Source organism: Colossoma macropomum, unplaced genomic scaffold (assembly GCF_904425465.1).
Source record: "Colossoma macropomum unplaced genomic scaffold, Colossoma_macropomum, whole genome shotgun sequence".
Taxonomy (NCBI): Eukaryota; Metazoa; Chordata; class Actinopteri; order Characiformes; family Serrasalmidae; genus Colossoma; species Colossoma macropomum.
Window position 1 is genome coordinate 12283747 of NW_023494790.1, and position 14802 is coordinate 12298548.

Consider the following 14802-nt stretch of genomic DNA (forward strand, 5'->3'; position numbering starts at 1 on the left):
TTAGAAAGAGAGTGCTGCAAGAGTGTGATAAGAAATGGTTGTATTTATTCGAACGACACACCCCCAGGCCCTGGGATCTATACATATCAGATATTACCAATTTCACGTTTTTAAGGCATGAATTTTAGACACTTCACTCTGAATAGTAAGATGTTCACTTTGAATAGTAAGAATGCTCTAATCAAATTAGATTTTTAGAGTTAATTGAATAACTGCAACATACAATAGTAATCTTTATCTTAGTACTATTTTTGTTATGAAATGTATGGGATTTCAGTGATACAGTCGACCCACCTAGAAAGCAAGTCTCATTATGCTCTCTTGGACTCCCAGCTACAGGTGGCTGAGGCGTTACCAGATCTCCTAACAATAGGACCAACACTTGCACTGCATTTACATGTTTGTGTTGAAAAAAGTCATTCCACACCTCATAAAGCCACACAAACGTTGGTGTGAGGACTATTGATTATTAATGATTATCAGAGGAGAGCTTTAGCAGTATATACTGTTTATTTAAAGGTAGGAAAAGGCAAGAGGACGCTCTGTACTCTTTTATTTTTGTTGTATAATACTGAGAGTGTCGGGAATTCAATAACCAGACATTTTGCATCCATGGCTCCCCAAGTAATCTACATCCGGTTTATTCCACCCCTGCTGTCAACAGCAAAAGTTGAGAAAATTGATTTATTGGTGGAACGTTCCGCTCACTGCTTGGGTCTGCAGAATGTTGCGGCTTGCAGTGGCAGAATTGTCTGTTTTGTCTGTTTTAAAATATCAGGTTTGCCGTTATCCATCTACCACAAACATCTAAATGCAACATTACACGGTAGCCCCACTTATGTTGCAGTTTTTATATCCAAAAAATTGCTTCTTTTCCTGCCTATTTGGAATTTTTAAATTCTACAAACTTTATGAAAAATTAAACGTTCTAGTTTTCTGATTGCTAACATTCTCTTCATAACATCCAAACCACTTGTTTCCAAGCTTTCCAAACTAAATTATTATGAAACGAATGAGATTTAATGATTAGATGTTAAAATGATTGATTATTGTGTGATTATTCATATATCTTTCTAGTGTTATGAATAGTCATATATTCTTTTCATATATAATTTTCTCTCTCTTTTTTGAACACATGAACAAGCATAGACTGACACAAAGTATTTAATGCAGTGTGTCTATGCCCCATGGTATAGGCAAAAACAAGCTATTTTCCCATTTGCCATAATGTTTCTCTCATGGCTGCATGTTCATTGGTCAGTTTGTTGGTCAGTGCCCAGCTGAAAATAGGACAGAGTGCCAAGTCCAGCGTGTAAGCATTAAAATGTTCCCTTTTCCATCGCTAAACTGAAATAATGAGGTTTTTAACCCGGACCAATGGTTTTAATGTATGTCCTTTCCCTGTACTTCCAGCCTCTCTCATTGGATTTCTTCTGGTCCCTCAAGGAATGGATTCGATTGGTGTAGAAAGTTAGACTGAGAGTAGATGCAGCCAATGAGGAGTGTTGTGTCATGATGAGTCACTAATTGTCTTCTGATGTAATTGTAAAATGACTATATTTATGCAGTGTGATTTTCCGGTAGGACGTGTGTGTGTGTTTGTGTGTGTGTGTGTACTTTTATACACTTCCAGGAGTGAAATCTAATGCTCACACTTTACACAAAATAATATTTCTTCATTTCATATTTGCAAAACCTCTTTTTGGTGTATGTGTGTATATATATAGAAATATAAATAGTGCTGTGTCTGATCCACTCGTACCAGCTCAACACACACTGACACCCCACCACCATGTCAGTGTTACTGCAGTGCTGAGAATGATCCACCACCCAAATAGTACCTGCTCTTTGAGGGTCCATGAAGGTCCTGACCACTGAAGAACAGGGTAAAAGGGGGCTAACAAATTATGTAGAGAAACAGATGGACTACAGTCTGTAATTGTAGAACTACAAAGTGCACCTATATAGTAAGTGGAGCTGATAAAATGGACACTGAGCATAGGAACAAGGAGGTGGTCATAATGTTATGCCTGATCGGTATATATATATATAAATGTACAGTACTGTGCAAAGTCAGAGGACACCCTTTATTTAACTTCCAGTCAGCCATTAACTGCAAGTTATTTATTTTTCAGCGTCAGGAAAAAAGCATTTATTTGACAGAAGATTACACAGAAGCCTTAACAACTAAATAGAATATGAAAATTTTCAGTGTTTAATAGCTACCATTGCCTTTATTACAGGTTCCATTCTCTTCAGGAGACTTGCTTTCAAAGAAATCTGCAGGGACAATTTTTCATGCTTCTTGTAAACACCTCCAAAGTTCAGTCTTAGAAATAGGTTGCATTTTTTGCTTCCAGTACAAGTAATCCATTGAAGCAATGACTTGACCCATTTTAATACGCTATGCAATGCACTCTAGAAAATGAACATATTAATTCTACAGCAAGCTAACAACACCAAGCACACTGCTTGACGTACTTATTAAACAAAGAAACTGCTGTTGTTCTCAATGGACTGACCAGCCCAGAGTCCAGAACATCTCTAAATGTGTTTGGGAGTGCAACTAACTTCTAAGACTGAACTTTGGAGGCATGAAAAGTATTTCTGCGATTTCTTTTAAAACCTAAAAGCAAGTCTCCTAAAAAGAGTGGAAACTGTAATAAAGGCAAAGCGTGGATACAATAAATACTGAAAAAATGGGTATTCAATTTATTTGCTGAGTTGCTGTTAGTTCTTTTCTACTTATCTTAAATAACTTGTACTTAGCTGTTTTGACTGAAGATAAAAAAATGACGGGGTAGTCGTTACATATCTAATACATGCAGAATATAGTAATATATACATGTAATGCAAAGTATTACTAATACTATTTAAATGCACATGTACATGTAGTACTTACATGTATACAATACATATGAGACATATGTATGACTCCTGTCCTAATATTTTATAAAAACAAGTTTACGTGTCTGTGTGTGTGTGTGTGTGTGTTTGTGCGTATGCACGTTTTACACGCCTGCAATGTCTATCTCTCATTGCCATCGGAGCGTTGTGACGGCCTTAAGGGCAAAAACCTCCACTCCCATCACTGTCACATAGCAATGCTAGGGGTCCAAGCGCCGCCGGGGGCTGATGTGATGTGACATGGAGGGTTTGTGTGTGTGTGTGTGTTGGGCCTATTCCGTCCTCTCTTCATAACCCCCACCACACACGGATGCTCCGAGCACCCAAGGGTTGTCCATCCAAGTGGAATGTGTTGGAAAGAATGTGTGCATAATCAGAAGTGATTATACACACACTCACACACACACACACACACAAACATGTGGTAGGGCACATGCTCAAACACGCACACACACACAAACCACATAGGCTTCAAACCAACATGACAGGTCATTTGCGCTTGCATGGATTATGTTTGGGTTTCAATGTGTGTATGCACATGCTCACACACTTCCTTTTCAGCATCTTGGAATGGCGGACCACTGCTAAGGTGGTGCATCTTCATGTTCTGGTCAGGGATGAAACAACAGAGTGTATCACAGGCAAACTGTATCACAGCATGTTGTATTGTATTGTATTTTGACTTGCATGCTGGCTTATGGTTATTGCATTAGCTTGAGGGTAACGTATTAGCTTGTGTCTAGAGCAGGGGTTCTCAACCTTTTGCAACTCGCGGCCCACACATCCGACCACAAAAGCCTCCACGGCCCACGTGAAGATTTAAACAATCTGATTATTTCAAATGTGAACAAACATACAGAAATGGATAAATACATGTTTTGTTGAAAATCACATCCTTACAGTTTATTAACTGAATTTAACATACAAAAAAAACCATGAATTATGAACACATTTTATATGTTCTCTTTTTGTCCAATATGCTAGTCTCAGCAAGTAAATAGAAATTGTGCACTAAAATTTGCAGGAAAATCGCATATTTAGGTATGTTCTCTGTAAATGATGTGTTTACTTATTTTCACTCAGAAAATCAACAAAACGTCATTTGACAGGGGGTGCTCAAACTTTTGCATACTGCTGTAGGTCAATTACATCATGCATTTTGCATTTTGACCAATCAGTGAGCTCGACCTAACTATGATATATATATCACAACAATAATATTTGGTTAAGGTATCACAATGTCCTACTGGGGGGCCGCAGCCTACAGGTTGAAAACCACTGGTCTAGAGCATTAAATTGGTAGACTGTAAAGCACAGTTCTTATTTCAGGAATTATACTTTTGTAATGTTTATAATGTTGGATGTTCCAATAAACTAAAAAATGGAAACATTAACATAGTAACACAAGGACATTTTTAGCCATTCCTTATATTTTCAAAAAATGTATTGAATGTAGCAGAGATGGCGCATTGAGTTGTACTTTAGTGGAAATTTCACCATGAGGTGAACACATTAGCAAAATTGATTCAATTAGGAACCAACCTTAATACGGTGCTTTTTAAACCACAACATTTCAGATGCTTAAGAAAACCTTCTTAGAAAGAACAGCTGCTTTTCCTTGCCACTAACACAGTCAGACTGAGGATCACAAATCCCAACACTGTTACCACCTGTTATGTACATTTTTTGCTACAGATCAATGTGCAGTACTATACTCTTGTGAATGGTTTTCACTTTTGTGTTATTGCTGTTCATGGTTAGCGAGTTAGCCATTAGATGCAGACTGCAAAAATGTAGTGTGACTGCAGCTTTAGGATGCAGTGCTGTTATTGCTTTGAATTGTTAATGGCTTTGATCTCAGTAATTTTAGAATTTTTTGCTACCGAGCATCTGGGACGTGATTTCTTACATGTGTACTTGCATGTAAATATGTCCCAACTTTTTTTTATTTCTGTTCTGTGGTAATGAAAGGCTGCTTAGTCTAGTGTTTGTGTATGTGTGTGTGTGTACTTGTCTTACTACCCCTGTGAAAACCACGTCCTCACAATGATAGGATTTTGTTGGGCATCGCTTAAGCATGTGGTGTTTTTGTCACAAATGTAACTTTTTTTTGGTGGGGGGGGGACTAAAAGAGCAGAGGTTACAGTTAGGGTTATGTTTAGTGGTAGTGTAGTAGTTAGTAGTGTGTAGTGTAGTTTTACGTGGCTGCAGTAGTACAAAAATCAGTGAAAGTCCTCACATGGAAAGTAAGACAAACTGTAAAGCATTCTCAGGCTTTGTAAGGCTGCCGCTCTGCTGTGATAAAAGTACCATTAAATGGACAATACAGCCCCCGCAGAGCCTCACACACACACACACACACACACACACTTGCACTCACTGATACACACACACACACACACAGTATGTCAGTTTTTAGACAACTAAATTGCAGTGGCGGAGAAGGTGCTTTTCTCAAGTTGTACATAGACTTTACGCTGCATCTTAAGTTTCTCCTTCTGTTGAATTGACTTATCCATGCTAACTGCACAGATGCAGTATTGCATAGCTGCATAGGCTGGACAAGCTTTGAAGAACATCAGTAAAATTCCCAGTCAACCTAATGAGAAACGAGATGTTTAGAGTCGCTAAATAACGTTGAGCTTCCAATTTAAAATTCTACACTACCAAGCTGGACTCTGTTTTTGGAGCTAATTAAAACTAGGCAGCTCAGTTACATAACAAAAAACTACACCCGATCTGTCTTATTAACGTAACCTTTTATGTACAAAATAAACCTACATTTAGGTGTTTTGAACAAAATTGACAGTTAAATATAATTTTTGCAAGCATTTAATAAACTTTATAAAACTCTTTGTCGTGGTAGGTGACCTGGACTCTTAATTCTGTACCTGTACTCCTGCTTACGGTGATGATGATATAAATTGATTAACATATGAAAGATTCCTTTTTATCACAGTAGGCCCTCAATTAAAGCTAGCTTCTGTAAGACATGGGTTTGAAAAAGAAGTGTTAATAGCAAATACTTTTATACAGCTTTTAAACAGGTTCACAGATGGATTGTATGTCAATGTTATGTATCAGTAAAAGGGGGATACATGTTCATCCACAGGTTGGTGTAACACTCGTGACATATTGAACTGCAACATTAAATTGTATGGAATGTTGGGAAACTGCTCTGTGTGGCTGATTGGACAGCAAAACAGGGAAGCAGTAATTATGTGATGTTCCTGTGGTTTGTATAGTTTTGTTCAAGGACCCACTTTACCAGGTCACTTAGTGGATACAAAGCAAGCATGAAAGACTGTCAGAAGCCTGTGGGTGGCTTAAATATCAGCCATTATTCAATCACTGAAATTGCCAAAATGCATTACCAATAGAATGGGACACTCCATAGCAGCTGTACATGAACTTAAGGTCACCAGGCCCAGTGCCAAGCGTAGGCAAGAGGAGTATAAAGCCACCCCCCATTGGGCTGTGCAGTGGAACTGTGTTCTCTAGAGTGATGCAGCTCTGTCCAATACGTTTAGGATGAGTTGAAGTGATCCAGAACTAATCATCCAACATCTGTAGTAGGGCTGTACCTTATTGACATAAAATGTGATGTTCGATAAAGCTGTCGGATATCATGATGACGGTGATATGAGAAGCGATAAATCATTATCAGTACAGTGTGCCAATGACTGGATGTAACGCTCTATCTAACTTCTCAAAAAAGCACCATTCACTATTTTGCAAAATGAAATGAAATGAAATACTAACAGCTACTTCTGATGTCATTCTATAAAGGCACAAAAACAAATAAATATATAGAAATTTTTATAATAGACACCCATAAACGAAGAGATATTTTGGGCTATTTATTTATTTTTGCTTACTTTTTAAATATGTTTGTTGTCCGCTACTGCTTCGCACACTTTGAACACAATATCGGTCTTTTGAACAATCCTAATGTTTGATGTGTTTTCACAGGCTTGTAGTTCAGGATGAAGTAGTGTTTGACTGTGCATGTGTGTTTTATAATTAGCCGTTAAGTTACTGTTAAGTTACTGTCATCACAGCTTTTACGATATGTTTATCGCGAAAATTCATATTGAGATAACAAGATAAAAATATGATTTATCATACAACCTTAATCTGTAGCTGACCTCAGTGCTATTGTTTTCAAATCCTCACCACAATATTCTAGTACAAATCCTTTCCAGAAGAATAGAGGCTGTTACTGCAGCAAAGGGGGATAAACTCTCTGTTAAGTCTGTCAAACTGAACATCTCACTGGCAGTACATTCAGAGACTTTGGTGAACACTTTTCAGTCTGCCAGAGGAGCTATGACACATGCATGTCCACGCTAGCCGAAGTGCAATGGAACAGCACGTAGAATTTACGCATTCTGTGTGCTGCCATGTCTTCTATCACTATGTAAACCATGCACAAGGCTTCCTTTATTGTTGGATGCACTGTGATTTTTTTTTCCAAGCAAGCATGCAACCTTATTCCGGATTGGTTAGTGCCTATTATTAACTTGTTTGGTTTCATCGGAATAACAATTGAGACTGTTGTCCTAATCATATATTTGCTTGTTCAAAAAGGTTACACAAACCAAACATTTTTCTATTAAATCAAGTTCTCAAATGCAGCAATGAGAAATCAACAGAGCAGAGGAGATTAAATAGCAAAAGTAGCATATGCACATCACAGCAGATTTTTTATCTCACATGTATAATTGTATGCAAACGTCAGTGCACCCTTAACAAAGTTACTTTATAGATTGGTGCCAGTCCTTGTCTGACCCTGCAATTACTGAAATTTTGATTTTCAAGACTTCTGGACAATGTTTTAGACAGCCTGCTCTCCTTTTTTTATTTATTTTTTTTTCCTTTTTTTATGTATTTATTCATGAGTTATTTGTTACTTATTTTACCTTATAATGTGTACATCTTGAAAATAAAATATTTTCAAAAAAACACAAAGTCACTTTATATTTGATTGACTTAAATAATAAAAAAAATAAAATAGTTATAAAATAGTCAGGTATTTTTTTTATTTTGTTCTGTCCAGTTAGTGTTATTGAACAGTGACATTTAACTTAAACTTGGGAAGGTTCAGTTACATTGGATTTCTTGCTTACCAAGGCCCAGAGAAAAAAAAATTAATAACAACTAACATTTAAATGACTTTAAATGCTTAACCACTAATGATAAGTCCAGGCAGTGAAACACTTCAAATAATGTTTCGTAAACTGTTTTATTTTGAACAGATTTTTATAATCAAATGAGCGTTTTAAAATTGTATGGCTGTTGCCAATTAGAAGAAAAAAGTTTTTAAAAAACCTTGAAAATATCTTTAAAAAAATATTTGTCCGTAGAAGGCAAATTTTCTGTCTTTTCATAAGGTAAAAAAATATTAAACTAGTGAATTGAATTAAGCAACAATAAAGGCTGTACTTAATGAGCATTTCATGCTTTTGTGCTGTCAGGGATGGATGAGCATTCTGGTAGACCTTTCATGTTGAGATTTTTATTTGTCCTCAGGACTGAATTTTGTGGGTAGGTTAATTCAAAGTGATTGTTTTGTTTCACAGTCTCGCTGGTTCTTTATATTTCCATTTCTTAACACACACATCAGTTTTGAACTTAAAATACAGAGAAAAACACAGTTCTCTGTTCAGTCACTTTTAAACACTGTTTTTGTCGTCAACTTTTCTGTTTTAACAAGTCATGTTCACGCTTTACAACTAGAAATCTATGAAAATATGTGAATTCATTGGCCTTATGTCATTGATGTCTAGCTTTTTAGTGTTTGTTCCAAAGAGACATTAATATAAATGCATGTGATTGGATAAACTGCACAACAGGACTGGTACAGAAGCCTTGCTGGTTCATGTTCATGTATGTTGCTGTCAATAAGCAATAGTTGCTGTCCTCATCATTTGAGTTGTTGCTGACTAAAAATGAAAACTTAGATTCAGTCTTGTACCTGTAAAGTTGTACTGACTGTGTGTTTATATAGTGGTGGATGCATCATACTGAATTAGATTAAACACATACTTCTGTGCTTTCTTGTATCTTTTCTGTGTTTTGACAGAACCAAGCTGAAGCTCATTATAAAGGCCATAAACATGCACGTAAACTCAAAGCCATCGACAACCAGAAGAACAAACAAAGGAACCAGGGAAGGGAGAGGGAAAGAGAGAAAATGAAGAAGAGAGAAAGAGAAGAGGGGAAGGCCGGACACCTTCCCGCATTGATGGACAGCAGTGTGTCGGAGAGGACAGGTGTGTTTGTAATACATGTTAAAGCAGTTTACACAAAATAAACTCACTAAAATTATTACAGTATGTAGGCTACAGCATGTGCCTATGAAATCCATAACAACAGAGAACAGTTGGCCGTCTAAGTCAGTGAATTTTATTATTTGCTCTTTTGTCATTTGTGAATTCTTTCATCATTTCAAAAACTGAGGCTACAGATGGTATCGTTGTGTCAGCATGGACTTTCCTTTCTGCTTGTGCATTGTACCTCCTCTTGATACTTAGGATGAACAGAGATTATAAATTGATGGTCATCTGTTGTAAATGCATCGTGTGGTTTCTGTTCAGATCGAATTTGGTCTCTTTTAGACTATTTCACCAAATATTGCGTATGTGTGCATGTGGCTAAAGTGATGGTTAGTTTTTCAGTTTTCCTTCTTAGTCCAAATGTAGTCAGTCAGCCAAGACTGTTTGCTGTCTAAAGCTTCTTTAGTTTAGCACTGGAGCGACAAGGCTAATATAGCTAATACGAATTGGAAGCTTATACTTTACCAAGTGGCGCGGTGCAAACTTGTGTTGTGTAGCTTACACAAATGTCTTAGTTGAAACAGATTGAAGAAATTACTAAGAAAGTTAGTGAGCAAACATACTTCCCTAAGGTTAACATGGATACTGTCCTAAGTTTGCTTTTATAGAAGCTTATACCAACAATTAGCATCATGCAAACTGCAAACTGTTTCTTAAAATACGGAAAAGTATGAATAGATTTCATTATTTGAGATGTCTGCTAGTGATTTTTTTAGCTATTTATTTTCATTTTGTACATTTTTTTTTAAATAACCATGCCATTTATGCCATAGTGTCAGCAACAAATTACTTTACACTTCAGTTCAAACAGCACTGTTTGATGTTAATTTGTGTAGCTTCCATTATTTGTGAGCTATTTTAGCCTCTTAGCTCAAATGTAAAACTAAAGAAGCAAACTTCTTGGCAGATGGGGGGAACGTGTAAATTCAACTTTAATCGGCACTATTATTTAACCTCTTTTTTCAGCAATTATGTGTGACTCCCAGGCTGCACACTTGAAGCTGGATGAAGCCCATGCGCAGGGCAGCTCAGTCATGCTTACCCCCATCTCAGACTCCTCCTCCACAGACCCAGCACCACTTCAATCCCCCCAGGTTTCTCCCAAGTCCCAGCAATCAGTAAGCTCATGTGAAGCTGTCCCAGACCCACCTGCCCTGGGCTCAGATTCAGAGCCTTCAGACCAGCCCAAAGGAGAGCAGGAACCTGAGACTGGAGCAGAGCCAAACAGAGAGGGCCGAAAAAACAAACAGAATCTCCACTGTCCTGTCTGCAAAGTCACAGTCAACTCCAGCTCACAAATGGAAGCTCATTACAGCGGTAAGCGTTGCTTTTGAAATGTAGGATATGACCTGCTCCTAAGAAGAGCAGTTATTAGAGATGGCATAGATCTGATTCCCTTTGTCTGATATCAAAGAGGGAAAAGGAATGAATCAGATCAGGTCCTGTAAAAAATCTAGTAGTTTAAAAAAAAAATTTTCCGATCAGATCAGATCAGCTGATACTCTAGCTTTCGGCATCGGTAACGGAAAGGAAAGAGTGGTATCGTGCCATCTCTAGTAGTTATTAATCTTCCAATTCTCATTGCATTGTCACTAATTGGAGCCTACCACATTACCCCCCACTCTGTAATCCCATTATTATTCATCCCAGCCGCCAAAAGTGGACCCACGGTCATCTGCCATGTATTTGCTTTTGACCATGAAGCGCCGCAGTCTCATCTCCATGGCTAGGGCATGAACTTGGGCACTTGGGCTTTTGTCTCTAATAAAAGTTGGCCAGTTGGTTGAAGTAAATAATGTATATAATTTGCATAGTAGTGAACTTGTTGATCTGACTTATTGTACTTTAGGTTCAAAGCCAAATGTGAAAATTTAACATAAAAGTAGCTATGTATTTATGTGTAATGGATGACTACTTTAAAGGTATCTTTTCAAACAAACTTAGAACATTACAGGATGTTCACAATATGTCTAGTAGTATGGTTTGTGCTGATAGCTTATCATATGACATCATTCATAAGTTACTAGTAATGGTATAGTTTTTAAAGTAATCAACCTTTTAGTGAACTTTTCATCATGACGCTCAAAGGTGAAGTTTGCACACATTTTTGTAACAGACAAAACTGATATTCAATCCAAGTTTTGCTGAAAAATTTGCATGGAGGAGTTCAAAATACTGAGCTAGCTAACTATTTAACTATTCTGCTTCTTTTAGCTTGATAAATCAATGAGCTAGCCTGGATTTGGTTTTAGTTGTTGTTGTCTAAAGTCAATCAATATCAGAAACCATCATGTATTGTATATATAACGGGCTTTAGCTAATATCGACTTCCTGACATCATGTATCTATGCCTCGAACGTTTACTAAAGACTTTGATGTCTAGTTCCTGTAGCTATGTATTCACTTCATCTTCACAAATGAGGATCACCCTTATTCTGTCTTACCCTGTCCGTTTTACTAGCTGTATAATTAACTTGTGCATACAGACACGGCCCTGTTCTGTGACGTTGTAAATAACTTGTTAAGTTCACCGTATATTGTGATTGGTTGGCACATATTTCATTTAAATAATATTTAATGACATCTACCATTTTAAAACAAATACTACATTTTTAGATATCGTTGAAACAGATTTAATAAACTGACAAAATTAGGACTTATTAAGTAGAGATTTTCCTGTTGCGCTCCCCTCTCCCAGTAAATATCTTTATTAAACATTTGTTTAGTGGGTCGGACAGCTAATCAGAAGACTGTGACTCCGTGACTGATCCTCTTTAAATTGGATGCAACCAGATGACTAGTCACTCCAAGGCCTCCACTGAGCAGAATTTGACGTACATAGCCAAAGGAGGCAGGACTTGTGAGATTGTTTGCAAATGGTCTGTTTGTGGTCACAAATGATACAATAAGTGCTATACATAGAAGTAAGAGAAATAGAACATCAGGAAAAAAACAAGGACACAAAAATATTGTAATAGGGTGCTGGCTAAACCTCTCATTTTACAATGTAAAGAAATTTTCAGTGGCGTAATAAGCACAAAGAAACAGCTCGTGCCATTGAACGTACTTCAGTCGGACTACAGCTAAGTGACTAACTGTTCCATAGAAGTCTCTATTCATGCTGACAAAGTAGTGAGATGCTATGGAAGCTAGCGGCGAGAAGATGTCTTCCATACATGGGAGAAGATAAGTGTTTTTGTCGGTCCTTTCTTTATGCCTGAGAGAACGGACTTGTCTGTCTTTGAGAAAGTTTCAAGTCAGTGAACAATCTAAATTTGCTCATTTGTCTACAAGACAGCAGACAAAGTCATTTTAAGGGCATTTTGTAATTATGATTAGTATTAGGGCCAGTCAGTGTGTCAGTTGGCTGATTATAGACAATATCAGGATCTTGTGGATTTATCATTATCAGTGAAAATCCCACTGATAAAGCATCATTATTGAACAGCGTGTTTTAATATGTAACCTAAATGTAACTTATGTATTTATATGAAACCTACAGCCACCTTGAGATTTTAGCATGAAGCATGTTTTCCTTGGGGGAGGAGGAAATTGGCTACGAAATTAGAAAATGTGCTGTCATTCAGTCTTTCACTGGCATGTGGTCAGTCCAGAGCTTGGTGGTTGTGCGTGTTGTGCTTTCTGCTGTTCCAGGTAGCCCTACCGTCTCTCCGCTTTTGGCTTTAAACCCTCTCTGCTCGAGTCAGTGTGCCATTTGCCATGCCACGGCGACTGTGTGATTGGTCTGATTGATGTTGTCATGGTTACAGGCTCTAAGCACAAGCTGATGTTGGAGGGTCAGTGTGTGCAGCCTCGGCGACGGGGAGGGAAGGTGGTCTCCTCCCGCATGAATCCCCGTTCTAAGCGCCATGGCAACAAGAACAGTGCCACCTCCAGCAGCCAATCGTATCATTGCGATGTGTGCGATATAACTGTCAACTCAGAAACTCAGCTCAAACAGGTTAGTTTGCTAAATTAGGTTTAGCAACTTCAAGCTTGTAAGAAAAACACTGAGTATTTCTACAGGTATGGGAGAAACTTGACAATGAGCATTTAATAATGCATGAGTAAATAAATGAAGTCAAGTTTTTGTTTGCTTGTTTGTTTTGTCTTTTTGAAATGACATAACATACCATCTTTTTAGCACACAGCCCTTTTGCAAATATTATGTTGTTTGTGTGGTTGATGCATAAAAACAAACTTTCAAGTTTGGTTGATATGTTTAAAAATGTCAACCAAAACATAAATCTCACACTGCAAGATTGTTCTGAAGACTAAACTGTTCTTGCATTTTTATATGTTTATGTATATTTATATATATACATTGTATATGATATAAAGTTTGAATGCCCCTGGCTGAATTGGTTTTGTTGTTTTTCTAAGTAAAAGTTAAAACATCCTCAATTTAAATATGCTAATTTATTTGCTAATTTTCACTTTCAATTTCTATGTATTTGCTGAGTTTAACATCAGAAAAAATAAAACATACAAAATAAATTTTGCCATAACTTCTGCACAGACCACCTTTTCCTCCAATATGTTAAAGTCAGTAAAATAAACAGGAATTAAAGTGCATTAAAATGTGCAGAAATTTGTTCTCTGTAGAGGATGTGTTAACTTATTTTTATGTAGAAAATCAACAAAACGTAATTTGACTAGGGGTGCCAAACTTTTTGCGTACGGCTGTATATATGCTATATACATATACATTAGGACTGACAAATGACTATAATTATCAGTTGCGATTAATCACATTCTTTTGTGTAGTTAATCGCAATAAACTGCAAACAAGTAATCTATACATGGCACTATATATGTATACAGTACTGTGGAAAAGCCGGAGAACAGCCTTCATTCAATTCAATTTCCAGTCAAAACGGCAGCACAAGTTCCTAAACCTCCAGGTCAAACAATGATTAAAAGATCTAAAAAAAATGGGATTCCTAGCAACCACCTGCAAGACCTGGCAAGACCAAAACTGCCCCCATCAGATAAACAACACTTCAAAGCTTTCATCTTTGAGAGAGAGAAGAAAATTCACCGGTGTTCTTCCACTGTGAGAAGACAAGACTAAGAGTCTGAAAGGATGTGTAGCTGAGCTGAAGCTTAACTTCTAAGACTAAAGCTTTCTTTGAAAAACTGAAAGCAAATCTTCAAAAAAGGATGAAAGCTGTAATAAAGGTAAAGTGTGGACACAATAAATACTGAAAAAATAGTATTATATTTATTTGCTTTGGCTTTTGTGTTATTTTCTTTTAAATATATTTTTTCTGCATTTTTCTAACACTGAAAAATGAATAATGTGTACTTAATGGTCGTTTTGGCTGAAAAATTAAATAAATAAAGGGTGGTCTCTAATTTTTGCACAGTCCTGCATCTATGCATATAGCACCAGTCAAAAGTTTGGAAAAACACAATATAAGTGAAAATCACTTGAAACAATGAAATAACATTTGGGAGAGCAAAAGAAATTGTTTAACAAATCAAGGTATCTTTTTTTTTGGTGCCTTTTTTATGTCCCCTTTTGCCTTAATGCAGTTTTACACAGTCTTGCTCA

The 14802-nt window shown here is 37.0% G+C and overlaps 1 protein-coding gene across 1 annotated transcript in view; it reads left to right on the forward strand.

The window, feature by feature from the left end:
• LOC118809136 (zinc finger protein 385C-like) overlaps positions 1 to 14802 on the forward strand; it is an 88077-nt gene that overhangs the window by 65658 nt on the left and 7617 nt on the right. Inside the window, exons 5-7 of the mRNA XM_036572131.1 lie at positions 8993 to 9182; positions 10212 to 10562; positions 13016 to 13206. Coding sequence (XP_036428024.1) covers positions 8993 to 9182; positions 10212 to 10562; positions 13016 to 13206 — 732 coding nt within the window. The remainder of the gene's footprint in view (positions 1 to 8992; positions 9183 to 10211; positions 10563 to 13015; positions 13207 to 14802) is intronic.